The 25,666-nt window shown below is 40.7% G+C and overlaps 1 protein-coding gene across 7 annotated transcripts in view; it reads left to right on the forward strand.

The window, feature by feature from the left end:
* LOC308611005 (transducin-like enhancer protein 1) overlaps positions 1 to 25,666 on the forward strand; it is a 240,702-nt gene that overhangs the window by 39,240 nt on the left and 175,796 nt on the right. Inside the window, exons 5-7 of one of the 7 annotated variants that reach the window (XR_014014727.1) lie at positions 15,004 to 15,167; positions 22,407 to 22,535; positions 23,317 to 23,367. The exons of 1 other annotated variant lie outside the window; for it this stretch is intronic. Coding sequence is in view for 2 of the 6 variants with exons in the window: in XM_081259957.1 (XP_081116083.1) it covers positions 23,317 to 23,421 (105 nt within the window). In the remaining 4 variants the exon portion in view is untranslated. Of the gene's footprint in view, positions 1 to 14,254; positions 14,290 to 15,003; positions 15,168 to 22,406; positions 22,536 to 23,316; positions 24,629 to 25,666 lie in introns of those variants that run through there. 5 more of the 7 variants (XR_014014726.1, XR_014014724.1, XR_014014725.1 and 2 more) reach the window with 5 other exon arrangements.

Genomic DNA, 25,666 nt, shown 5'->3' on the forward strand with positions numbered 1-25,666 from the left:
TAGAGGGAAACCTACCTCAACATAATAAAGGCCATATATGACAAACCCACAGGAAACATTATTCTCAATGGTGAAAAACTGAAAGTATTTCCTCTAAGATGAGGAACAAGACAAGGGTGTCCACTCTCACCACTATTATTCAACATAGTTTTGGAAGTCCTAGCCACGGCAATCAGAGAAGAAAATGAAATAAAAGGAATATAAATTGGAAAAAAAGAAGTAAAACTGTCACTGTTTTCAGATGACATGATACCATACAAAGAAAATCCTAAAGGGATTTCCCTGGCGGCACTGTGGTTAAGAGCCCACTGCCAATGCAGGGGACATGGGTTCGATCCCTGGTCTGGGAAGATCCCACATGCCATGGAGCAACTAAGCCCGCAAGCCACAACTACTGAGCCCGTGTGTCACAACTACTGAAGCCTGTGTGCCCTTGAGCCTGCGTGCCACAACTACTGAGCCCATGCGCCACAACTACTGAAGCCTGTGTGCTCTAGGGCCTGCATGCTGCAACTACTGAAGCCTGAGCACCTAGAGCCTGTGCTCTGCAACAAGAGAAGCCACCACAATGAGAAGCCTGCACACCGCAACAAAGAGTAGCCCCTGCTCACAGCAACTAGAGAAAGCCTGCACACAGAAATGAAGACCCAACGCAGCCAAAAAATAAATTAAAAAAAAAAGAAAATCCTGAAGATGGCACCAGAAACTACTAGAACCAATCAATGAATTAAGTAAAGTTGCAGGATACAAAATTAATACAGAGAAATCTCTTGCATTGCTATACACTAACAACAAAAGTTTAGAAAGAAAAATTAAGGAAACAATCCCATTTACCACTGCAACAAAAAAAGATAAAATACCTAGGAATAAACCTACCTAAGGAGGCAAAAGACCTATACACAGAAAACTATAAGATACTGATGAAAGAAATCAAAGATGACACAAACAGATGGAGAGACATACTATGTTCTTGGATTGGAAGAATCAATACTGTGAAAATGACTATACTACCCAAAGCAATCTACAGATTCAATGCAATCCCTATCAAATTACCAATGGCATTTTTCACAGAACTAGATCAGAAATTTTTACAATTTACATGGAAACACAAAAGACCCCAAATAGCCAAAGCGATCTTGAGAAAGAAAAACAGAACTAGAGGAATCAGGCTCCCTGACTACGGACTCTACTACAAAGCTACAGTAATCAAAACAGTATGGTACTGGCACAAAAACAGAAATATAGATCAATGGAAGAGGATAGAAAGCCCAGAGATAAACTCACACACATATGGTCACCTTTTCTTTGATAAAGGAGGCAGGAATGTACAGTTGAGAAAGGAAAGCCTCTTCAATAAGTGGTGCTGGGAAAACTGGACAGGGACATGTAAAAGTATGAAATTATATCACTCCCTAAGACCATACACAAAAATAAGCTCAAAATGGATTGAAGACCTAAATGTAAGTCCAGAAACTATCAAACTCTTAGAGGAAAACATAGGCAGAACACTCTAGGACATAAATCACAGCAAGATCCTTTTTGACCAACCTCCTAGAGGAATGGAAATAAAAACAAAAATAAACAAATGGGACCTAATGAAACTTCAAAGCTTTTGCACAGCAAAGGAAACCATAAACAAGATGAAAAAACAACCCTCAGAATGGGAGAAAGTATTTGCAAATGAAGCAACTGACAAAGGATTAATCTCAAAAATATACAAGCAGCTCATGCAGCTCAATATCAAAAAAAACAAACAACCAAATCCAAAAATGGGTGGAAGATCTAAATAGACATTTCTCCAAAGAAGACATACAGATGGCCAACAAACACATGAAAGGATGCTCAACATCACTAATTAGAGAGATGCAAATCAAAACTACAATGAGATATCACCTCACCCTTGTCAGAATGGCCATCACCAAAAATCTACAAACAATAAATGCTGGATAGCATGTGGAGAAAAGGGAACCCTCTTACACTGTTGGTGGGAATGTAAATTGATACAGCCACTATGGAAAACAGTATGGAGGTCCCTTAAAAAACTAAAAGTAGGGCTTCCCTGGTGGCGCAGTGGTTGAGAGTCCACCTGCCGATGCAGGGGACACGGATTCACGCCCCGGTCCGGGAGGATCCCACATGCTGCGGGACGGCTGGGCCCGTGAACCATGGCCGCTGAGCCTGCACGTCCAGAGCCTGTACTCCGCAACAGGAGAGGCCACAACAGTGAGAGGCCCGCATACCGCCAAAAAAAAAAAAAAAAAAAAACTAAACTAAAAGTAGAACTACCATATGACCTAACAATCCCACTACTGGGCATATACCCTGAGAAAACCATAATTCAAAAAGACACATGCACCCCAGTGTTCATTGCAGCACCATTTACAATAGCCAGGTCATGGAAGCAACCTAAATGTCCATCGACAGATGAATGGATAAAGAAGATGTGGTACATATATACAATGGAATATTACTCAGCCATAAAAAGGAATGAAATTGGGTCATTTGTAGAGACGTGGATGGACCTACAGAGTGTCATACAGAGTGAAGTAAGTCAGAAAGAGAAAAACAAATATCATATAGTAATATGTATACATGGAATCTAGAAAAATGGTACAGATGACCTTATTTGCAATACAGAATAGAGACACAGACGTAGAGACAAATGTATGGATACCAAGGGGCTTTTGAAAGGGGTGAGGTGGGAGGAATTGGGAGATTGGGATTGACACATATACACTATTGATACTATGCATAAAATAGACAACTGAGGGGAACATACTGTATAGCACAGGGAACTCTACTTAATGCACTGTGGTGTCTTAAATGGGAGGAAAATCCAAAAGGGAGGGGATATATGTACATGTATGGCTGATTCATTTTGCTGTGCAATAGAAGCTAACACAACATTGCAAAACAGCTATACTCCAATAAAAATTAACAAAAAAAAGAAAAATACTACGTTACAGTTTGAATGACTGAATTTCTCATCAAAAACCATAGAGACCAGAAGACAGTGTAACAACATCTTTAAAGTGTTAAAATTCCACATTCCAGCTAAAATGTCCTTCAAAAATGAAGATGAACTAACATGCACCCCAGTGTTCAAACTGTCAAGATATGGAAGCAACGTGTCAATCAACAGATGACTAGATAAAGATGTGGTATATATATACAATGGAATACTACTCAGCCATAAAAAAGAATGAAATTTTGGCATTTGCAACATGGATGGACTTAGAGGGTACTTATGCTAAGTGAAATAAGTCAGACAGAGAAAGGCAAATACTGTATGGTATCACTTATATGTGGAATCTAAAAAATAAAACAAACCAGCGAATATAACAAAAAGGAAACAGACTCACAATATAAAGAGCAAACTAGTGGTTACCAGTGGGGAGAGGGAAGTGGGGAGGGGCAAGATAGGGATAGCAGATTAAGAAGTACAAACTATTATGTATAAAATCAGGGACTTCCCTGGTGGTGCAGTGGTTAAGAATCTGCCTGCCAATGCAGGCAACATGGGTTTGAGCCCTGGTCCGAGAAGATCCCACATGTCACGGAGCAACTAAGCCCATGCGCCACAACTACTGAGCCTGCACTCTAGAGCCCACGTGCCGCAACTACTGAAGCCACACACCTAGAGCCCGTGCTCCACAACAAAGAGAAGCCACCGCAATGAGAAGCCCGCGCACTGTAACGAAGAGTAGCCCCCGCTCACCACAACTAGAGAAAGCCCGTGCGCAGCAACGAAGACCCAACGCAGCCAAAAATAAATAAAGTTAAAAAAAAATTAAAATAAAATAAAATAAATAAGCTACAAGGATATATTATACAAACACAGAGGGAATATAGCTAATATTTTATAATAACTATAAATGGAGTATAACCTTAAAAAATTGTAAATCACTAAAAAAATTATAAATCACTATGTTGTACACCTGTAACTTATATAATATTGTACCTCAACTATATCTTAATTTTAAAGGTTTTTTTAAATGAAGATGAACTAGAAACATTCTCATAAGAAAGAAAACTGGGCCTACCTGGTGGCGCAGTGGTTGAGAGTCCGCCTGCCGATGCAGGGGATACGGGTTCGTGCCCCGGTCTGGGAGGATCCCATATGCCGCGGAGCGGCTGGGCCCGTGAGCCATGGCCGCTGGGCCTGCGCGTCCGGAGCCTGTGCTCCGCAACGGGAGAGGCCACAACAGTGAGAGGCCCGCATACCGCAAAAAGAAAAAAAAAAAAAAAAAAAAAAAAAAAAAAAAAAAAAAGAAAGAAAACTAACAGAATCTGTCACCAGTAGACCTGCTCTAAAAGATATTCTAAAGGAAGTTCTTCAGGCCTAAGAGACATGATCCCAGAAGGAAAGCTGAAACTTCAAGAATTAAGGAAGAACAACAGAAAAGGTAAATATCAGGATAAATAGACTATTTTTCTACTCTTAAGTACTTTAATATATGTATGAATGTTGAAACCAACAATTACAACATTGTATTTATAGATGTAATACATAAGACACTGATAAAGGGACATGATAAAGGGAGCTTTGTGGTTGCAAGGCTCCTGTGTTTCACTCGAAGTGATATTAAATCTAAATAGACTGTGAGAGCTGGGTATGTATGATATATTATAATCACTGGAGCGACCACTAAAAATGATGCAAAGCTACATGGCCAAAAGCCAGTAAATAAGTTAAAACAGAATATTAGTAAATATGCACAAATTCCAATAGAAGCCAGGAAAGAGGAGCAAGAAACAAAGACAAACAAGAAAATAATAAAATGTACAACTAAATCTAACCATTTCAATTATCACAGTAAATATAAATGGTCTATACATACCAAATAAAACAAAGAAATTCTCACATTCAATTTTTAAAAGACCAAACTATATAACAATATGCTGCTTTCAAGAAACCTACTAGGTAGATAGATAGGTAGATACATAGATAGATAGATAGATAGATAGGTAATGCAAACACTAATCAGAAAAAAAGCTGGATTGGCTCTTTCAATGTCAGAAAAAGCAGACCTCAGAACAAGGAAAATTACCAGCAGTAAAGAGGAAAATTTTATAGTGAAGAATGGGGCAACTACCCAAGAAGAGAACAATTTTAAATGTATATGCTCCTAAGAACCCAGAGCTCCAGAATACATGAAACAAAAACTGATAGAAAAGAGATAGAGACAAATCCACAAGTACACCTGGACATTTAAATACCGCTCTCTCTGTAACAGGTAGACCAAAAATTAGCAAGGATATAGAAGACCAGAACAATACTATTAACCAACTTGACCATATTGACATTTATAGAGCACGCCACTCAACAGGAGCAGAATACACATTCATTTCAAGTGCACATGGCGTATTCATCAAGATAAGCCATATTCTGGGCCGTAAAACAAAACTTAACAATTTTTAAAAAATTAAAATTGTACACAGTATATTGTCTGATCATAAAATAATTAAACTGCAAGTCATTATTTAATGACTAGAAAGATTTCTGGAAAATTCCCAAATATTTGGAAATTACAAAATGCTGATGGAAAAAAATTGCTGATGAAAAAAATCAGAGAAGATCCAAATAAACAAAGAGACATATTAAGTTTAAAGACTGGAAAATTTAATTTAGTTAGTGTTTCAATTTTCCCCAAATTGATCTGGACATTCCCAGCAGGATTTCTTATAGATTTATATGGAAAAGCAAAGAAAGTAGAATACCCAAAACAATTGAAGAAAAGGAAAGTAAAGTGGAGGATTCCCATTACCTGATTTCAAGGCTTAACTACAGTGACCAACACAGTGTGGTACTGGAGAAAAGAGAGACACAAAAGTCAATGGAACAGAACAGAGCAGGGATTGGCAAACTGTGGCCTGTGGGCCAAATGTGACCGACAGCCTATTTTGAAAATAAAGTTTTATGGAACATAGTCATGCTCATTCGTTTACATGTTGTCTATAGTTGCTTTCATGATACAGTAACTGAGTTGAGTAGTTGCAACAGAGACCATCTGACTTGCAAAGCCTAAACTATTTAATATCTGGCCCTTTAAGGAAAAAAATTATAGTCAATTCCTAAAACAGGGAGTCCAGAAATAGATCCAACACATAAATGGACAAATGATTTTTGATCAAAGTGAAAAGCCAAATCAATGGAGAAATGATAAGACTTTTCAACAAATGGTGCCAGAATAATTGTGCATCCATTTGCACCCCCCTCACAATAAAGACCAACTGATTCTTGACTTATACCTCACACACTCCAAATTAACTCAAGACTGATCACAGACCTAAAGGCAAAGTATAATACTAAAACTCTTAGAAGAAAACACAAGAGAACCTTTGTGATTTTGAGCTAGGAACAGAGTTTTTAAATATACTATCCAAGCAAGATTCATAAAAGATCACATTGATAAATTGTACTTCATCAAAATTCTGAACTTTTGCTCTTTGAAAGATACTGTTAAGAGAATGAAAAGACAAGCCACAAATGGGGAGAAAATATTTGCAAATCAGATATTTGACAAAGGACTTTATCCAAAATATATAAAAAAAACTCTCAAAACTCCACAGTAATAAAACAAACAACCCAATTTTAAAATGGGCAAAAAAAGATATACAGATGGCAAATAAGCACATGAAAGATGCCCCACATCACGTCATCAAGGAAATACAAATTAAAACAATGAGGATGGACCTAGAGTCTGTCATACATGGTGAAGTAAGTCAGAAAGAGAAAAACAAATACTATATGCTAACACATATATATGGAATCTAAAAAAAAAAATGGTTCTGATGAACCTAGGGGCAGGACAGGAATGAAAATGAAGATGTAGAGAATGGACTTGAGGACATGGGGAGGGGGAAGGGTAAACTGAGACGAAGTGAGAGAATAGCATTGACATATATACACTACCAGATGCAAAATAGCTAGTGGGAAGCAGCCACAGAGCACAGGGAGATCAGCTCAGTGCTTTGTGTCCACCTAGAGGGGAGGGATAAGGAGGGTGGGAGGGAGACGCAAGAGGGAGGGGATATGGGGATATATGTATATGTATAGCTGATTCACTTTGTTATAGAGCAGAAACCAACACAACACTGTAAAGCAATTATACTCCAATAAAGATGTTAAATTAAAAAAAAACAACAACAATGAGATACCACTAAACACCTATTAAAATGGCCAAAATCCAGAACACTGACAACACCAAATGCTGGCAAGGATGTAGAGGAACAGGAAATAATCTGTAATGTTTTGTAATGGACAAAAGCCTTGACAGACAGTTAACCAAAGAAAGATACACAGATGACAAATCAGCACGTAAAATGATGTTCAATATTATTAGTCATTAGGGAAATGCAAATTAAAGCCACAATGAGATAGTAGTATAAACCTAATAGAATGCCTAAAAACCAAACCAAAACAACAACAACAACAACAAAACTGATGTTACCAAGTGCCAGTCAGGATGTAGAACAATTGGAACTCTCATTCTCATACATTGCTGGTGGAAATGCAAAATGGTACAGCTACTTTGGAAAACATTTTAGCAGTTTCTTATAAATTTAACAGACTTACCGTACAGCCCAGTTATCCCAGTCCTAGGTATTTACCTAGTGAAATGAAAGCCTCTGATGACACAAAAAACCTGTACGTGCATTTTTCTCATTTTTCTCTCATTTTCAGCCTTGATCCTGCCACCAGATGTCTCAACTGCTTTTGGCTTCTCAGCTTGACTCTCAGTTTTTCTTACAAACTTTCTTTATACCTCTTCCTAATCATCCTGTTCTTTGCTGCTTCAGTAAGTTACGCATCTTAGCATCAGCCCCTGGAACATAACCCCTAGCACCAGCAAATACTCCACATAGGACTACTAGTTTCAATTATAAGCATGATGTCATGCAAGCCCATTGCTCTGTTTTATCCATAAACATTTTTTTAAATAAATACACAATAGCATGTACTCTCTAATGGGCCCTCTACTAATTTTTAACACACTGGAAACTACCAAACTATGAAGTTTTACAAAAATTGGAATAAAACTTCTCTAATGGCTCTGTTTAACTGAAGAAAATCCTGAGACGGAAAGACAGTACATAAAAATAAATTGTTAAATTTTACAACCACTTATCTATATATATAAGGACTTTCCTAATGCTCTTCAAAACAAGTCAGAAATACAAACAAGGGGGCTGGGGCTCAAATGTAAGATTAGATCAGCTTTTTTTTTTTTTTTTTTTTTGGCAGCACCGCAGCCTGTGGAATCTTAGTTCCCCGACTAGGGATGGAACCCGGGCCCTCAGCAGTGAAAGTGCAGATTCCTAACCACTGGACCGCCAGGGAATTCCCTAGGTCAGCTTTTTTTTTTTAAAAAAAAAAGCTACTTTTTTTGGTGTATGTGTTCGAGTTTAAAATTTTTGACCCAACCTCCCACCAGCACTATATTATCACACAAAATAAATATAAAATTACAAAAAGTGCTACTTAGGAATAAGAAGGGTATCCTGATGTGTATAGGACTGACATGCAGCCTAACCTTGGGGATATGGCTATCAGGGAAAGCTTTGCAGAGGAAGTGACATTTAGGCTGAGACTGAAAGAGTGAGTTTATTTGAAGAAGAACGTTTTAGACAGGGAAGTACACAAGGGGGTTGAAGTGGGAAAGCACTTGCACTATGAGGAACTGAAACAGACAGTACAGTGTGGTGGTGAAGTGCCCAGGTTCCAAAGTCAAATGGCCTGGGTTTGAATCCCAGCTATGCCCCCAACTTGCTGTGTGACCTTGGAAAAGTTACATAACCTCTCTGGACCTTGGTTTCCTTATTTATACCTACCTCATAGGGTGTTTGTAATTGTTCAGTAAATATTAGCTTATTATTATTCTGACTGGTGAGATTAAAATGAAGCGGTACTACAAGATGTTGGAGGGCCACAATATCACAGAGGTTTTTAGGCCCTATTAAAGATTTAGGATTCATTCTAAATGTAATGGAAAACTATTGAAGGATTTTAAGTAGGGGCGTGGCCTCATGAAACTTGTGTTTTAAAACATTAATCAATTGACAAATATTATGCTTCTGCTTTGTGGCAAAAAAAAAAAAAAGACTCTCATGAGCTAAACTTTTCCTATCAGTCCAGGCTTCTTTTCATTCTCTCCTTTGTCTCTTGATCTTCTCATATGTGATAGTCACTTTCTGGTAAGTATTAAGCCAATTCGAAGTTCAGCCCTCATAGGAGTGTTCTTCCCTTTCCCCTCTCGCTTCTCAAACACAGTGTCCCAGTGTCAGGGAAAGTCTACTACTCTTCCCTGGAAACACGGGAGTACAGCTGGTCTCCGTACTCTTTTTCTGCTGGTCTTCAATTGAGCTCTTTCACCCTGTTTATCTCTAATCCATCCCTGACTGTTAGTTTCTGTCCTTCTGGAATCCACTTGGGATCAACAAGCACCACCAGCAACCTCCATTACGGTCATCATCTCAGTGGCTCCGGTGTCCCTTGGTCTTGCTGTCCTCACAGTACTCTAGGGCTACACAGGGACTGTTGAACCTCTGCATTCTAAAAACAGACCACTGAGAACGAGCAGCATTTGGGGAGGAGTTTTACCCAGACACTTGCCTTCACAGATGCTCCTTCGTTGTCTACTCTCCCCTTCCCCACCTCCACATCAAACTTAGAGCTTCTCCAAGGTTTGTACCTGCCATCAGGCTCAAAGGGTCTCAGATCACCTTCGCACTATCTGAATATTTCTGTTACATCCTCCCACCTCCACACCCCTACTCTCAATGAAAGTGCTTTCTTTTACTTCATCATTTTCTCTGGAGGGAGTTTCCCCTCTATCTTATGCTTCTTTATGGTGGAGAACATACTGGTGGAATGGCTACAAGGGAATACGACTGGATTTGGGAAACATGATTGGGGTTAGGATGTCTGTGAAACAAATCCACGTTAGTTTATTATTAAAATACCACCTCCATTTAAATTATTTGTTTATTGTCTGTCTCCACAAGATACAAGCTCCAAGAGGGGTGGGTGTCCCTTGTCTGTCTTCTTTACTGCTACATCGCCAGCACCTAGCACAGACTGCTACTCAACAAATATTTGTGGAAAGAATGAAAAAAATAATATGAGCAAACCAATAAATAATGAGTGACTTGTGCTATTGGCACTAGGATCCATTGGAGCACTCTGAGCAGAGGATTGAAGCAATCAGATTTGCAGGTTATCAAATGTCTTTGTATGGACTAAATGTCCCTTACAAATTCACATTTTGAAACCCTAACCCCAATGTGATGGTATTAGGAAGTGGGGCCTTTGGGAGGTAATTAGGATTAGATGAGGTCATGGAGGTGGAGCCCTCATGAATGGGATTGTACCCTTATAAGGGTCAGGATAGAGCTTGCTTCCCCCTCTGTTTTCCACCATCTGAGATTGCAACAAAAAGATGGCCATCTATGAACCAGGAACTGGGTCCTCACCAAACACTGAATCTACTGACTGGCACCTTGATTTGGGCTTCCCAGCCTCCAGAGCCAAAAGAAATAATTCCTGCTATTTATAAGCCACCCAGGGCTTCCCTGGTGGTGCAGTGGTTGAGAGTCCGCCTGCCGATGCAGGGGACACGGGTTCGTGCCCCGGTCTGGGAGGATCCCACATGCCGCGGAGCGGCTGGGCCCGTGAGCCATGGCTGTTGAGCCTGCACGTCCAGAGCCTGTGCTCCGCAACGGGAGAGGCCACAACAGTGAGAGGCCCGCATACCGCAAAAAAAAAAAAATAATAATAAAATATAAGCCACCCAGTCTATGGTATTGTTAGAGAAGCCCAAACGTACTAAGTCTTCAAGTTGTCATGTCATCATACACAGCAGTCTGTATTACCCTCCCAAGTAACAGTTATTAATTCTCAAGTATATGTATTTCAGTGGAAGAACTCATTACTGTAGATATTCAAATCTATGAACAACCTCCCCAGAAGAGCTGAGGAGATGTCACAAACCTAAGACTGCCTCCTCCTCTCTCTACATCACCTATTTTTACCCACTCCATCTCCTCACATCGTAGCCCTTTAGTCAGCTGCACTAGTTAGCCATTGTAACCCTTTCCGAGAATTTCAGCTGAGATCTGGATACACAGCCCACTCTGATGTGGTATTTGCATTTCGTGCTTAATTTGTCTATAACATTACAAATTCCACACTCCTACATTTCTACTGTTATAATCATAATACTATTTTGGTACTTCTCTTCTGCAAGTGAGATTAGCATTTCTATGTAAAATAGAAAAACTGTTGGTCGTCTCCCTAATGTGTCTAGGGGCTTCATCCAAGCCTGAAGTTTAAATTCTCAGCACCTGGGACAAGGCATCTGTTTATGCAGGTTTCTCAGTGCACTGAAGTGCTGCTGTGGACTCCTGCCTGGGTCTCTTCATGTCAGCGGATGACCTGGCTGACTTTTCCTTTGGTAACATAGAAGGAACCTGAGATCAGAGACACCATTGGGAGTTTTCTCCTAAAACAACATCTCTTGTTCCTAAACCTTATAGGATTTTCCAACAGAATGACAAAGCATGGAGGCTGCACCATTAAAGGAGGTGCCAGGAAGCCAGTGGGCCTAGTGTCCAGAATAAAGAAAGCTTAAGGGCTTTGCAGCTAGTGCTCACACCCAGAGCAGAATCAAGGGAGTGTCTCAGGAAGGGGCCTAGAAGAAGGCAGAAGAGCCCCCAACACATTTCCATCAAGATTGGGGACATTTACTCCTGATATTCATGAAGATTTCTGGTATGACTGTTAGTGACTGTGTGACTGTTGGTCTCATTTTATGAAATCTTGCTGTCAGCGAACTAAAGTTTTAAGCAGGACAAAGAAACAAACAAACTTTTCAGACAGGGTCAGGAACATGGAGAGAAACTTCCCAGATGACCTTTTTGGGCATATTTTTCAATTCCATAACTCTAATTCTGACCTTAAAAATCTACAAGTTGGGGCTTCCCTGGTGGCGCAGTGGTTGAGAGTCCGCCTGCTGATGCAGGGGACACGGGTTCGTGCCCCGGTCCGGGAAGATCCCACATGCCGTTGAGCGGCTGGGCCCGTAAGCCATGGCCGCTGAGCCTGCGCGTCCAGAGCCTGTGCTCTGCAATGGGAGAGGCCACAGCAGTGAGAGGCCCGCGTACTGGAAAAAAAAAAAAATCTACAAGTTGTTCATCAACTCATTTCAGTGTCCGAAGAGTGAGGAATAAATTGGGAAACTGCATCAAAATTTGGATGTATCCAGGCAAGAACCCAGACTGAGAAGACATTGGTGGAAGCTGGAAAAGAGGGCAAGAGGCCAAAATCACAGATTGTGGAACTCCAAATTAACTCATTTCAGGGTCATCTAAGCAAGGACTCTGGCTTGCATGTCAATCCACAGCCCTTATACCCTAACAGAAAGAAAAGTGTGAAGTCTTTACCTTGCGGGGGTAGGGGCAGCTGTTTCCCCAGAAATCACCTGAGGTTGAGAAAGCAACAGTGAGAACCTGGGGCTCCTCTCGACCTCCAGAACCTTCTCTCTGGTCTTCTGGCACCTGGCATGTCCCAGGGACTTAATTCTGATCCAGTCTACTCATCTTTACCTGCTCTTTTTCAGCATGGCCAATATTCCTCTCCCTTTACCTCATCCCTTCAAAGCAGGCTCTGGGCTAAGGGAGTTCAGGATGCCTTTAGGTGATATCCTTTCCCACGGCTGCCATCCCACTGAGCTGTCTGCTGCTCCAAGGCATGCCCAAATGTCAGGAAACTGAGCCCATTTTTCCTACGTTGAAGCAGGTGACTTAAAAGGAATAATATTGTAATGAAATTATAGATACTTTTTCTATCTTAAAAAATTTCAGTATGGTGGTATTATTATTTATATTATAATAAATAAAATAATATTTTCTTTAAATATTTTATAAATTCCTAAGTATATTTTTCCTAAAATAAACAAGTATATATTTAAATACTTTTATATAAATAGCTTAAACATAAACACTTAACCTATTGCTATAACAAAATACTATTTTGATATAAATGTTTCAGGAACAAGTTTTTCCACACATATTCTAAATATACCCTAATCATGCTTCTATTCTCTATCCCAGCCTAACTCCCATTAGAATGTAAGTCCCTCCTCCACAATGATGTGAGTCCTCCCAATCCTGCCAGAATATAAGCTTCATGTGAGCAGGCACTCCTTTTTTGTTCACCGCTCTATACCTAGCTCCAAGAACAATGCTTGATAAACAGTAGTCACTCAATAAATATTGCTGAATAAGTGAAGGTACATCTGCATGCATCTTTACCCAAAGACAGGAACACGAAAGAAAGAAATCAAGTGGAGGCAATAAGAATGCATATGTTACTTGGGTCTTGTTACAGTATTAATAATGGATAACATGTATTAAGCACTCATTAGGTAAATACGTTAGGCGCTATGCTAAACACTTGATATGTAAAAATATGATATAGACACTATTATTAATTTTATTTTTTAAAAATCTGAAGAAAACAATTTTTGAGAAGTTAGTGTTGTTATTATGTACCTATATATAATATCTTTTTTAATTTAGCAAAGTACTAAACCATCTTCAGGAGTTACTCTTCATAATAAAATTAGAGAATAAAACAGTGTTCAAGTTCTTCTTATTCGGATTCTCAAAGTCACAAAGGAAGTCAAAGAGGTGCAATAAGGATTTTGATTCCTTAATTCTAGTATATGGCCAAAGCAGCTCAAAATTCTTCCCAGAAGACAAATACAAACATCTGTGGTACTGTTGCCCATGTCACAAGGTTCTGGTGCAGGAAAGTTAATAAGTGATTACAAAATTCTTTGTAAATACAAAGTGCTATAGAAATGCAAAACATCTACAACAACAATAATTAGTTCTAATCACCATCTCTCTTCTGTGTGCAGCTGTCTCTCAGAATTCACTTTGGGAGTTGAATCACCCCATCTCAACAAATAAAGCAACCTCCCTCTTTCTCAGACCTTACTAAGAAGCCGTCCCTCATTCCTCCCCCCAGCCATGCCCAAGCCACCCTCCACCCCCTACACACATCCTTCTCCCACATGATGAGCAAAGGCTGAATGCTGACATTAATGCTCTCCTGACAGCAGAAAGCAGTGATCAGACAGGTTGAATGATTCAATGGAAATTTAATCGGATCTCATTTTAGCTATGTGTAAGAAGCAACCTGCTGTGAACTAGAATTGTAATGCTGGAAGTTATCTGATTCCTACAGGCCTCTCTTCCTTCTCTGCCCTGGTGAATGACTGCTAAGGGAATTTAAAGCATGTAAAACATGATAAACACTGATTTGTTGCCTTGGCCATTGAACTGGACATGTTGCCTTCTTGCAGGTAAAACTGAAGAGGAGTATGATAGATTCTAAATTTTATTTATAAGGGTGAAGCTTTTAAATGTACTCACTTAAGTTGCTTCTTGAGGCAGTAATGTCCTATTTCCTTTAAATTAGACTTCCAGCTTTGAACCCAGTTTATAAAGCAAAGCAAAATGAAACAAAAACCTAGACAAAGAAACCTCTGTCAGTAGAACACTTTAGCAAAGACTGATGACCTGAAGAAAAGGGTTGACAAGATGCGATTGGTCAGTTCACTGCTCTGAAGGAGAGGCATCCTTTATTTGTGGCTGCCTAGGGAAGGCCAGTTACAACGCAGAAAAGCTAAGAAATGGTAGGAGAAAGTGGAGAAACAAACAGGAAAAGAGTGAAAAACTGGACATAAGAAAAATGGAAGGTATAGAAGAAACAGCAACTTTTACAGTTGATTGTGCCACAGTTCAAGAAGAGTATAGCGACCACTGTTACACTGTTGGCCCCCACGTGATCTCCCAGTATTTGCCTCTGTGTAGTCCTCTTTCTTAGAACCTGAGTTGGGAGTATGACTTATTTTAATTAACTGGAAGTGGCAGAGTGATGCTCTATCAGTTCTTGTTCCAAGCCTTAAGAAGTTCTGCTTTTGTTCTCTTCAGAGCCATGATCTGCTTTATAAGAATGCTGTTAGCCTGCTGGAGCTATGTGGAGAGGCTGTCAGAAAAGCCACATAAGAGGGAGAGGCCCTGAGAGACAAGCCTGGCCATCCCAGTGTCTCAGTCAAGCCCAGGCCCCTGCTGACCTGCCAGCTGGATGAATCCACGTGAGTAGCCATCAGTAAGATCAACAGAAGGGTCACCCAGCCAAGCCCAACCCAGATTGCAGAATTATGAGCAAATAAAATGTTCATTGTTTTAAGCCACTAATTTTTGGGGTGGTTTGTTATACAGCAAAATATAGCTCCTGGCATGTTAAAATGAAGTCAGTGATCAACACCCAGTGACTCTACTCTCTGAGACAGTATTGTGTGGACTGAAGACGCACGTCTGGGACCAAAGCAAGCTTGGTTCAAATCCTTACTTTTTCACTTTTTAGCTCTTATGGCCTTGGGCAAGTTATTTAATCTTTCTGGGGCTCAGTCTTGTTATCTGTGAGTGAGAGAACTATTTCTTCTCTCACAAGATAGTTAAGAAATGAAATGAGTGAAAGTTTGGGGCACAAATTAAGTACCCACCAAATCTTATATTATTTGTTATATTCCATTTCCTTCCTGTCGTTCCCTCACCCCCTGAGGAGATAAAAGTGATCCAAACTACATTAACTTTTTAGGGTAGCCCTGTGACCTGCTAAAGGCAGTTCTGTCATAGGTCAGTTTTGCACTGCATATGTACATTTGGCAAACAATTGTTGTGTTTTTATGAAAAAGAGGTAAACTCCTAAAATACAGGTGATGGACTTTTAAAATGATAGCAGGTTTGTGGGGCACTGCTGGAGACAATGCACATGTGTCCATGTCCCAGACCGCCTACACCTGCTCCTCTGCAGTATCACAGCTGTTTATTAGACTAAGCTGGGGTCACCAAAGAATACTGAAGTTACATTCAGCTTATTTTATTGCAGAAGGCATGAAGGCACATGCTGTATTTCCATTTGGTTTTCACAAAAATGCATTACTATCTCAATGGTTTGTGAAGTTCACTTAGGCAAAAATAGCAGATTTCGAGGTAGTACTGCATAAACTTTGGTGTTTGTTGAGTCCTTGTCTTCATACTGGAAAGAAGAAAGTCCTATATTGAGTGACTAAATTATGTACAGACACCAAGAGAAAACACACACATGCACACACACGAAAGAAAGGATTAAGGAAAAAAGAAATAAACCTGCTCTGGCCTCAGTTTCCAATTTGTAAAATGAGAAAGCCCTGGGCTTCCCTGGTGGCGCAGTGGTTGAGAGTCCGCCTGCCGATGCAGGGGACACGGGTTCTTGCCCCGGTCCGGGAAGATCCCACATGCTGCGGAGCGACTGGGCCCGTGAGCCATGGCCACTGAGCCTGCGCATCCGGAGCCTGTGGTCCGCAATGGGAGAGGCCACAACAGTGAGAGGCCCGCGTACCGCAAAAAAAAAAAAAAAAAAATGAGAAAGCCAGACTAGAAGGTTCTCCAAGGTCACTTCCAGCTCTGAGTTTTAGCAGACATCTCAAATTCTGTGCATTTATTAGCGCTTTGTGAGATTAAAAACACAGGTTGTTCTCCAGCAAAACTTTAATTGCAGAGCTTTAATTAGAAAAAATCAAAATACTCTTTCAGATTATGCTTTTTTAATTTTAGTTTTAATTGTGTTTTTATTGTTTCCATATTATTTTAAAAGAGAGATGAAAGCTGCAGTTTGACAAATTGCTACGTCCGTCTGCTTGCCGTACAACTGCCCTAGCAAGTTAACTTAAAACAACTTTCTAAAATGTACTTTTAATGAGAAACTTAGACCCTTGAAATTTGAATAAAACATTTTTTTTCCTTCAGACTTCTTATAGGGCTGTAGAGTTTCCATACCTCAGTGCCAAGAGCATGGCAGAGGAATTTCGCTCAGCTTAGTAATTACCTTGTGTTACTCTAGCTCAAAGTTGTTTTTCTCTTAATGGCTTAAGAGAGCCATTCAAATGCTTTGATTCTAGTAATACAACTTTTAATGGGCAAGGCAGGTGAATGCCCATGTAATGTTTAGCCTATTAAACTGGCCATATCCAAAGCTTATGCAGAGTAAATTCTTACTAGGGACTCTGAATAAGGGCAGATCAACGTGGACAAAAGCTTGAGAAAATAAGAGAGCTAAAGTAAGTCTGCGAATGTCCTTCCTCTCTCCAACTAAGATCCCGATTATAGTGGACATTTATTTTTGCCTTCTTTCATGGCGAGGGGAAAGAACTCCCCAAAGTCTCCCTGTGTGCTTCCAGAATGTTGATTCACCCGCAGGCTTCACAGTGGACCATGTATATGAGACCACGGTTTCTCAGACTATCTGTGGTGAAGGACCAGTTTGCTTCATCTCCCACACCCCCATCCACTGTGGACTGGTACTTGTATATAATATAGTAAAAATGAATCACTGGAAAAATGACACACAAACTATGACATACAAAATATAAGCCTGTTTTTATTATTAAATTTAATGACTCTCTCAAATTGCAGTACAAGTTTCTAACCATCCTCAGTTTCTATACTTACCTTTTTTTTAACATCTTTATTGGAGTATAATTGCTTTACAATGGTGTGTTAGTTTCTGCTGTATAACAAAGTGAATCAGCTATACATATACATATATCCCCATATCTCCTCCCTCTGGCATCTCCCTCCCACCCTCCCTATCCCAACCCTCTAGGTGGCCGCAAAGCACCAAGCTGATCTCCCTGTGCTATGCGGCTGTTTCCCACTAGCTATCTGTTTTACATTTGGTGGTGTATATATGTCCATGCCACTCTCTCACTTCATTCCAGCTTACCCTTCCCCCTCCCCGTGTCCTCAAGTCCATTCTCTGTGTCTTTATTCCTGTCCTGCCCCTAGGTTCTTCAGAACCATTTTTGTTTGTTTAGATTCCATATCTATGTGTTAGCATATGGTATTTGTTTTTCTCTTTCTGGCTTACTTCAGTCCGTATAACAGACTCTAGGTCCACCCACCTCACTACAAAGAACTCAATTTCGTTTATTTTTATGGCTGAGTAATATTCCATTGTCTAAACTTATCTTGTTGTAGATTGTAACAAAAATGTGGAAACAGGCATTGGTCCATGGACCACACTTTGAGTAGCACTGACCTAGACTAGGCCAGTAGTATTCTCTGGTTCCCAGTAATTATTTCATGGGTGTTCTTATGACCTGAGCTGGTCCCAGTCACTCGAATGTTGGGACTTTGGTTGAGAAACTGGGACAACAATTCTGTTTTTCCTGGCTGGATGCCACCTTGGGACTATAAGAGAAGTGGCTTGAGAATGAGTCAACACCAAGAAAGCAGAACCAAGAGGTAGCAAGTCAGAAACTGAATCTGCTCCTGTGTTATAGAGAAATAGAAGCCAGTAAATTAAAAATTTTGCTCAAGCTAGAATTCATTAGGTTTTCTATCATCTGCAAGAGAAAGAGTCCTATGTGATATAATTTGCATGTTTCCCCCTAACTCTCAGTCACCTTGCCAGTTATCTTTCCAAAACAGAGATCTGGGAATGCCATTCTTCTGGTTATGAAAACCTTAGCTTCCCACTCCCTTGGTCCAGAGTTCAGGCTTCTTAAACTGTCATTCAAAGTCATTCACAGTTGAGTCCCCTTCTTTCTCAGCCTCATTTTTTTGGCTACTCTCATCCTCAGACACGTGCCCAATGCTTTAGTGTGACCACACATGCACTTTTATATATGTTATAGGTTTGCTCATGTTCACTTTGGCTGGATTGCACTTTCTCTTCCCACACCCTCCTCTGATTTTCTAAGAATAGGAACTTGAGAACATAAGGTGTTCATTACTTTTAAATGTTAAGCATTATGCATCACCATCATTCCTGCTGACTCAAGGGCTAATTTTGAGAGTGTTGGCAGGAGGGCAAATTGATGCACCCAGACATTTGACAAAAACTGCATTTAGACTCCAAAGCTTTCATTTCATAGGGAGTCTGATATGGTTATATTACCCAAATCTCAGAAAACAACAAACTTAGACAAAGTGTGACTTTAAGTTATTGCAAAAATGAATAAGCAAGAAATGAAAACATATGTGTGCACCAAAATGTGTACACAGATGTTCATAGCAGCTTTATTCATAATAGCTGAAAGTGGACACAAACCAAATGTTCATCAGCTGATCAGTGTATAAACAAAATGTGGTATATCCATAAAATGAAATATTACTTGCCATGAAAAGAAGTGCTGATACATGTAACAATATGGACTAACCTTGAAAACATTATGCTAAGTGAAAGAAGCCAGATATAAAAGGCCACATATTGTATAATTCCATTTATATGAATGTCTGGAATTGACAAATCTATAGAGAAATTCGATTCGTGGTAACCTAGGGCTGGGGAGAGTGATGAGATTGAAGGGTGAAGGTTAGGGGGAACAGAGTTTCTTTTCTAGAGTGATGAAAATGTTCCCAAATTGATTGTAGTGATGGATGCACAACATTGTGAATATACTAAAAGTCATTGAACTGTACACTTTTAATGGGTGAATTATATGGTATGTGAATTATGCCTCAACAACGTGCTTTGTTAAGAAAAAGAGTTTATAGGAGCTTTATTCATAGGTGCCAAAACTGGGAAGCAACAAGATGTCTAAGGTGAATGGATAAATCAACTGTGGTACATCCAGACAACTGAATAGTATTTATTCAGCACTGAAAAAATGAGCTATTAAGCCATGAAAATACATGCAGGAACCTTAAATGCATATCATTAAGTGAAAGAAGCCAATCTGAAAAGGCTACCTACACACTGTATCATTTCAACTATATGACATTCTGGAAAAGGCAAAACACTGGAGACAGTAAAAAGATTGGTGGTTGCCAGGGGTTAGGGTGGAGCGTGCAGTGAAGAGGCAGAGCACAGACGATTTCCAGGGCAGCGAAACTACTCTGTGTGATACTACAATGGTGGAGACATGTCACTATACACTTGTCTGACTCACGTAAACTATGGGCTCTGGGTGATAATGATGTGTCCATGTAGGTATGATTGTAACAAATGTCCCACTCTGGTGCTGCATTTTTTTTTAATTTCCTTCCTCCCTCCCTCCCTCCTTCCTTCCCTCCCTCCCTTCTTTCCTTTCCTTTCCTTTCCTTTCCTTCCTTTCTGCTGTGTTGGGTCTTCTTTGCTGCCCGCAGGCTTTCTCTAGTTGCAGTGAGCGGGGGCTACCCTTCGTTGCGGTGCATGGGCTTCTCATTGCAGTGGCTTCTCTTGTTGCAGAGCACGGGCTCTAGGTGTGTGGGCTCCAGTAGTTATGGCTTGCGGGCTCAGTAGTTGTGGCTCACAGGCTCTAGAGCACTGCCTCAGTAGTTGTGGTGCACAGGCTTAGCTGCTCCGTGGCATGTAGGGTCTTCCTGGACCAGGGATCGAACCCATGTCCCCTGCATTGGCAGGCGTAACCACTGCACCACCAGGGAAGCCCTGGTGCTGGATGTTGATAGTGGGAGAGGTTATATGTGTGTGTGGAGGGGTGTTGGGGGGGTCAGATGGCATATGGGAGCTCTGTGTTTTCTGCTCAGTTTTGTTGTGAACCTTAAACTGCTCTAAAAATTAAAGTCTAAAGAAAGAAGCAAAGGAGGGTGAGGAGGAAGGTGGTGAGGAACAGGAAGATGGCCAGGGCAGGGACGGAGAGGAGGAGGAGGTGACCTCACAAGGCCCGTCTCAGTTGGCACCACGTCTGAAATTTTCCCTGCCTCTCTCTCGTTTCCCTCCTGGCGGAAGAATTAATTGCTCTTTCATCTGTGTTTTCATTGTGTTCTTATTCCTACTTCTTTTATAGTTCATATCACTTTATTATACTTGTTTGCAGGCCTTACTTACTGAACTATGACCTGCCTGAGGGCAGAGGCAATGCCTTATTTTCTTGATATTTCTATTAGAAATACTACATGGTAGAGTTCAATGGAAGTGTGGTGTGTGTATGAACGAAGAACATCTTAAAGCGGCAGTGTTAAGTTCAGTTTTAAATAGAATCTGTTGTTCTTCAGGCTTTTTGGTAACCTAAAAAAAGCTCCCTCTACGTGGCTCATCCCTGGGACCGTGGCCAGTGTGTGAGCGAGAGCACTGAGGACATGTGACAATCCTAGACGAACGACTTATCCCTACTGAGTCTCCTCCAATAGGCAGTGTACTATTCTAGTAGAGCTTTTCGAAAATACTCTTTCTTGGGGATAATCTAACCATGTGCAGCCTGAAATCTGGGACCAGACTTCTGTGTAGTGACGAAGGTCAACTGGGAAGATGTCATTGGGTGGAGAGGAGAAGATCTCACTCTACTGAAAGCCACCACTGCCACCTCAGGATGGCTGCCTGAAATGCTCTGGTGAGAGCTTTATTACAAGGCTTTGGGGTTAGATATATGTAAAATGTGTGACATGTGTTCCTGGGAGGGATGACATTTTAAGCTTTTATTATTCATTTATACCTTACTGAGAATCATATGTAATAGAGTTCTTGAAAGTAGGTTTTAAGAGGGCAATAGAGAAAACTTATCAAGATACTGGTGCTGAGAATGAAAAGGAAAAGGTACCTAAGAGGTGATAGGATGCCAAAAATAGCTTTTCTTTACTTCCCAAATTTGGCCTCATTTAATGGATAAAGTGAATATTCTCAATCACATAACCACTTTAATTTTAGTACCAGGGCATACTTTTTAAGAAGTCACTTATTTATATTGTTTAAAATAGTAGCATTGAGAATGTGGGGAATTTACTAGGCAGGGCTCTACTACTTACTTGCTGAACCAAATCTAAGGAAGTTTCTTCCCGTCTCTGAACTTCAGTTTTATTTACTGATAAAATGGGCACAATAATACCTGTACTGTTTACATCACAGGATGTTTGTGAAAATGCACTGAGATCGCTGAAAGCAAAATGTTTTATAAATTAGACAAATAAATTTATAATTTATCATTGATGTTAGTCTAGGAAGGATAAGTGCTGTGAACTTCTGCTACTACATACCAATGGAGTTTATTTGTGGTTGGTACAAAAAGAAAAACAAAAGCAAAGAAAAGTGCTGTACATTTAGTCCTTTGTTTCTTTCAATTTTGAAGGAGCTCTACCAGGTTCTGAAAAGGAATCTTATTAACATTTTGGGAAAAGCCTTTTTATTGAAACTTCTTGTAAGTTTTACACGCAAGGCACACACATGTATGTAAGGATATCTAGCCAACATGTGCCCTTTTAAAAGAGAAAAGCTCTTCTATAACCATCTTCTCCAAGGATCGTTAATTTGTATCAGAAAATTGGAGAGGCATGCAGGGATACCTTCCTAAGGAGCATAAAATGTCTGAGCAGTTATCACCCATAGCATCTGTCCCTTCTCTGATCTATTCCAGAGATCACTTGCCAATTCACAAATGCCATGGGGGACCTCTCCTGTGCGGTTATGTAACTCTTGACCTGTGTACGGCTTGCCCCTAAAACTGCACCATGAGGTCCTTAAGGACAGAGCCTGCGACTTACAGGTACTTGTGTCTCCTAGTTTCCAGCAGGAAATATTTATTAAATGAAAACTTGGCTGAGGCTGCATATCAAGGTCAGGAGGAAGTGGTGCCTCTTGGCAGATTTTATCCTCAGGGTAGGTTACCTGTTCCTGCATAATTGAAAGAAGACTCTGTGGGTTTGAAGGCTGTCTAACCCTTTCACAGGAGATCAAGTAACTGTGCTAGGCCATGGGTGTCAAATAAAGGGCATCACAGTTTAAGAAAGACATGAGAAATTAGGAGACAGTTCAGAGAACAGCTATCATGAAGATAAAGAGTTTAGAAAGGAAGATGTAGGAAGAGGGGAGGGAAATACTGGGATTATTTAAACCTGACAAGAGGAGCCTGAAAAAAAGCATGGCAGGTAGTTGAGTTTCAAACATTTATGGGGATGATTATATAGAGCAGAGCTTCTCAACCTTTGTGGCAAGGCACACTTAAGAAAAGATGATATTTACAGGGCCCACAAGGATAATCAGGTAAGGCTGCTCAAGACTCGATTCTTCTCTAAGGCTTTGACATTCCTGGGTCCCACCGTGCCACCAGAGGACTTAGCACAGCCTTTGGGTAGTGTTATGGACAGAATATTTGTGTCCTACCAAACTCATATGTTGAAACCCTAAGGCCAACAATATGATATCATAGTATTAGGAGATGGGGCCTTTGGGAGGTGATTAGGTCACAACAGTGGAGCCTTCATGAATGGAATTAATGCTCTTATAGAAGAGACCTCACAGAGCTCTCTCACCCACTTTTTCTGCAGGGTTGCTGGGAGAAGACAGCTGTTGACGAACCAGGAAGTAGGTCTCACCAGACACAGAATCTGCTGTTGCCTTCATTTCGGACTTCCCAGCCTCCAGGACTATGAGAAATACGTGTTTGTTGTTTAAGCACCCAGTCTATGGTGTTTTGTTACGGCAGCCCAAACTGACTAGGACAGGGATTTGTGCACATGTTAGAAACTTGATGTCCCCTAGTCAGGGACTGTCTGTATTTTAGGTAGAGTAGGAAGAAGTAGGGTCAAAACAAAAGATGGAAGATTGGAATAAAATGAGAAAACACTTTATTCTTAGATTTGAAAATACCAGATTGGTTTGTCAAAGGGTGCGTGTGTGTGTGTGTGTGTGTAGCATGTCCTAAAAGTCTTTATGCAGTTTAAGCTTCACTAACTTCAGAAAAATAAGTGCTACAGACTTATCCTCAAGATCTCGTGAAAGTTTAATTATTTACATTTATTTTATAGTAACTTTAGTTTTGTGAATGTTGAACAATGAATTCTTCATTTTAATTATTTGAGTCAGCCCCTCTGACTGAAGATGGTAACGGCTGACTGCAACAAAAAGCAAAATTCCCTATTCAACATTCACAAAACTGGATAAAAGAACTTTTAAGTTCTTTAGAACTGGGTTTGCGTAGTGAAAAGATTCTATAGGAAAGATGGATTTAAGGACATATATGATCCTGAGTATAAATGTGTGGGTACAAGCAAAAATTCCAGACAGTATTTCAGACACTTAAGGCAGTGGAATTGGTGAGACCCAAGTCAAGTTTCTATCAAACAGTGGAGGGGACCCAGGTAGTATCTGGGTTACCGATGGGACAAGCAGAAAATTTCATTACTGTAAATATATGAAACCATGAAAGGATGGAGTTGGAAAATAGGATGGCAGGGTAGGGCAGAGGGACCTGGAAGGCCCAGCAGGGGCGGAAGGGGTTGCTGGACTGGTGGGTGGGGGAGGGGCCGTGGACACACCCTCTCCATGTTGTCCCCTCCCCCACACTCAGAAACCCTTTGTGACTCTTCAGTGCTCTGTGATGCAGTCCTGGGACTGCTCAATAAATTCAGTAACTTCAAGCAGCCTTGTGATTCAGAAAACGGAATTCAGAAAATGGAACGCTCTCTCATTTTTGAACAGCTTACTGACCCATGTCCGAGCTGTGACTCAACATCCTTGGATACTGACCAAAACCTCGTCGTCCTGTGCGGGTTGGGGTTGCTTCTTCTGTTCCTGTGGTACCTGGTGCGCTTGCCATTTTCATCTATCTTTAGTAAAACCAAAGACATCCGAAAGGTAAGCAGCCCTGGGTGAGGCCCCAACGGAGATTCGTTATTGTTGTTTCCATTTCTATTCCCACATTTTGTGTGTGTGTGTGTGCATTTTTTTTATTAGTTTCTGCTTTATAACAAAGTGAATCAGTCATACATATACATCTGTTCCCACATCCCTTCCCTCAAGCATCTCCCTCCCTCCCACCCTCTCCATCCCACCCCTCCAGGCGGTCACAAAGCACCGACCTGGTCTCCCTGTGCTCTGTGGCTGCTTCCAGTGGAAGCCCATGTCCCATCTGAGTGTTTGGAGGACTCCAGGATAAAATCCCAAACAGTAATTCTGTGGCCCTGGGTTGGGTTATTTAGAGAGTTTGGGATCTCTGCAGGAGAACAGAGTTCCCCATTGCTTGATCATGCCTCACATTCTCATGTCAGGCATCACTCGACAAAGCCTTCCTTTGTGCTGGGCTGATCAGAGCAGCAATGCTGAGCCTCTGACCATAGGCTGGAGCCTGAGCTCCAGGATACAGGGTCCTATCTGAGGGACATGGACGTAACTGTTGGCCTCAGATGCTAGGCCCTCCTTGGGCAGATGACTTCTGACTGAGAATATCAAGTGTGGACCTCATAGTCGAAAGTCCTTCTTTGAGTTTGTCAAAGAAGAAAAAAATGGAAAGCATTTTAAACCTTTAAAATTGATAAAAAGAGGAACATGAAGTTCTGTTAATTAAAATAGAGTCATATTATTCACGGATAATGAATATCTGAGTTTCCTAGAGAAGAGTGAGAGAAATGAGCCCCAGCCCTTCATTCTTTTCTTTTGTTCTCAGCATCAGGGCAGAGCCAAGAGGAGAAGGAAAGGTGGAACACCAAAAGGTAAGGTTCTGCCTATCCCACCTGAACTCTCCAAGGGTGACCCTTCCTGCCTTTTCCAGGAGATCCAAGGTCCCTGATCTCTGAGGATGTCAACTGCTAGGTACAGTTTCTCTCAGAAACCAGAGTTCTCAGAGGAGAGGCTTGTGGGAAGGCAGTCAGAGCCTGAGACACTTCTCAGATTCCCTGC

This window comes from Mesoplodon bidens (assembly GCF_964165515.1).
Source record: "Mesoplodon bidens genome assembly, contig: HAP1_SCAFFOLD_49, whole genome shotgun sequence".
Classification (NCBI taxonomy): domain Eukaryota; kingdom Metazoa; phylum Chordata; class Mammalia; order Artiodactyla; family Ziphiidae; genus Mesoplodon; species Mesoplodon bidens.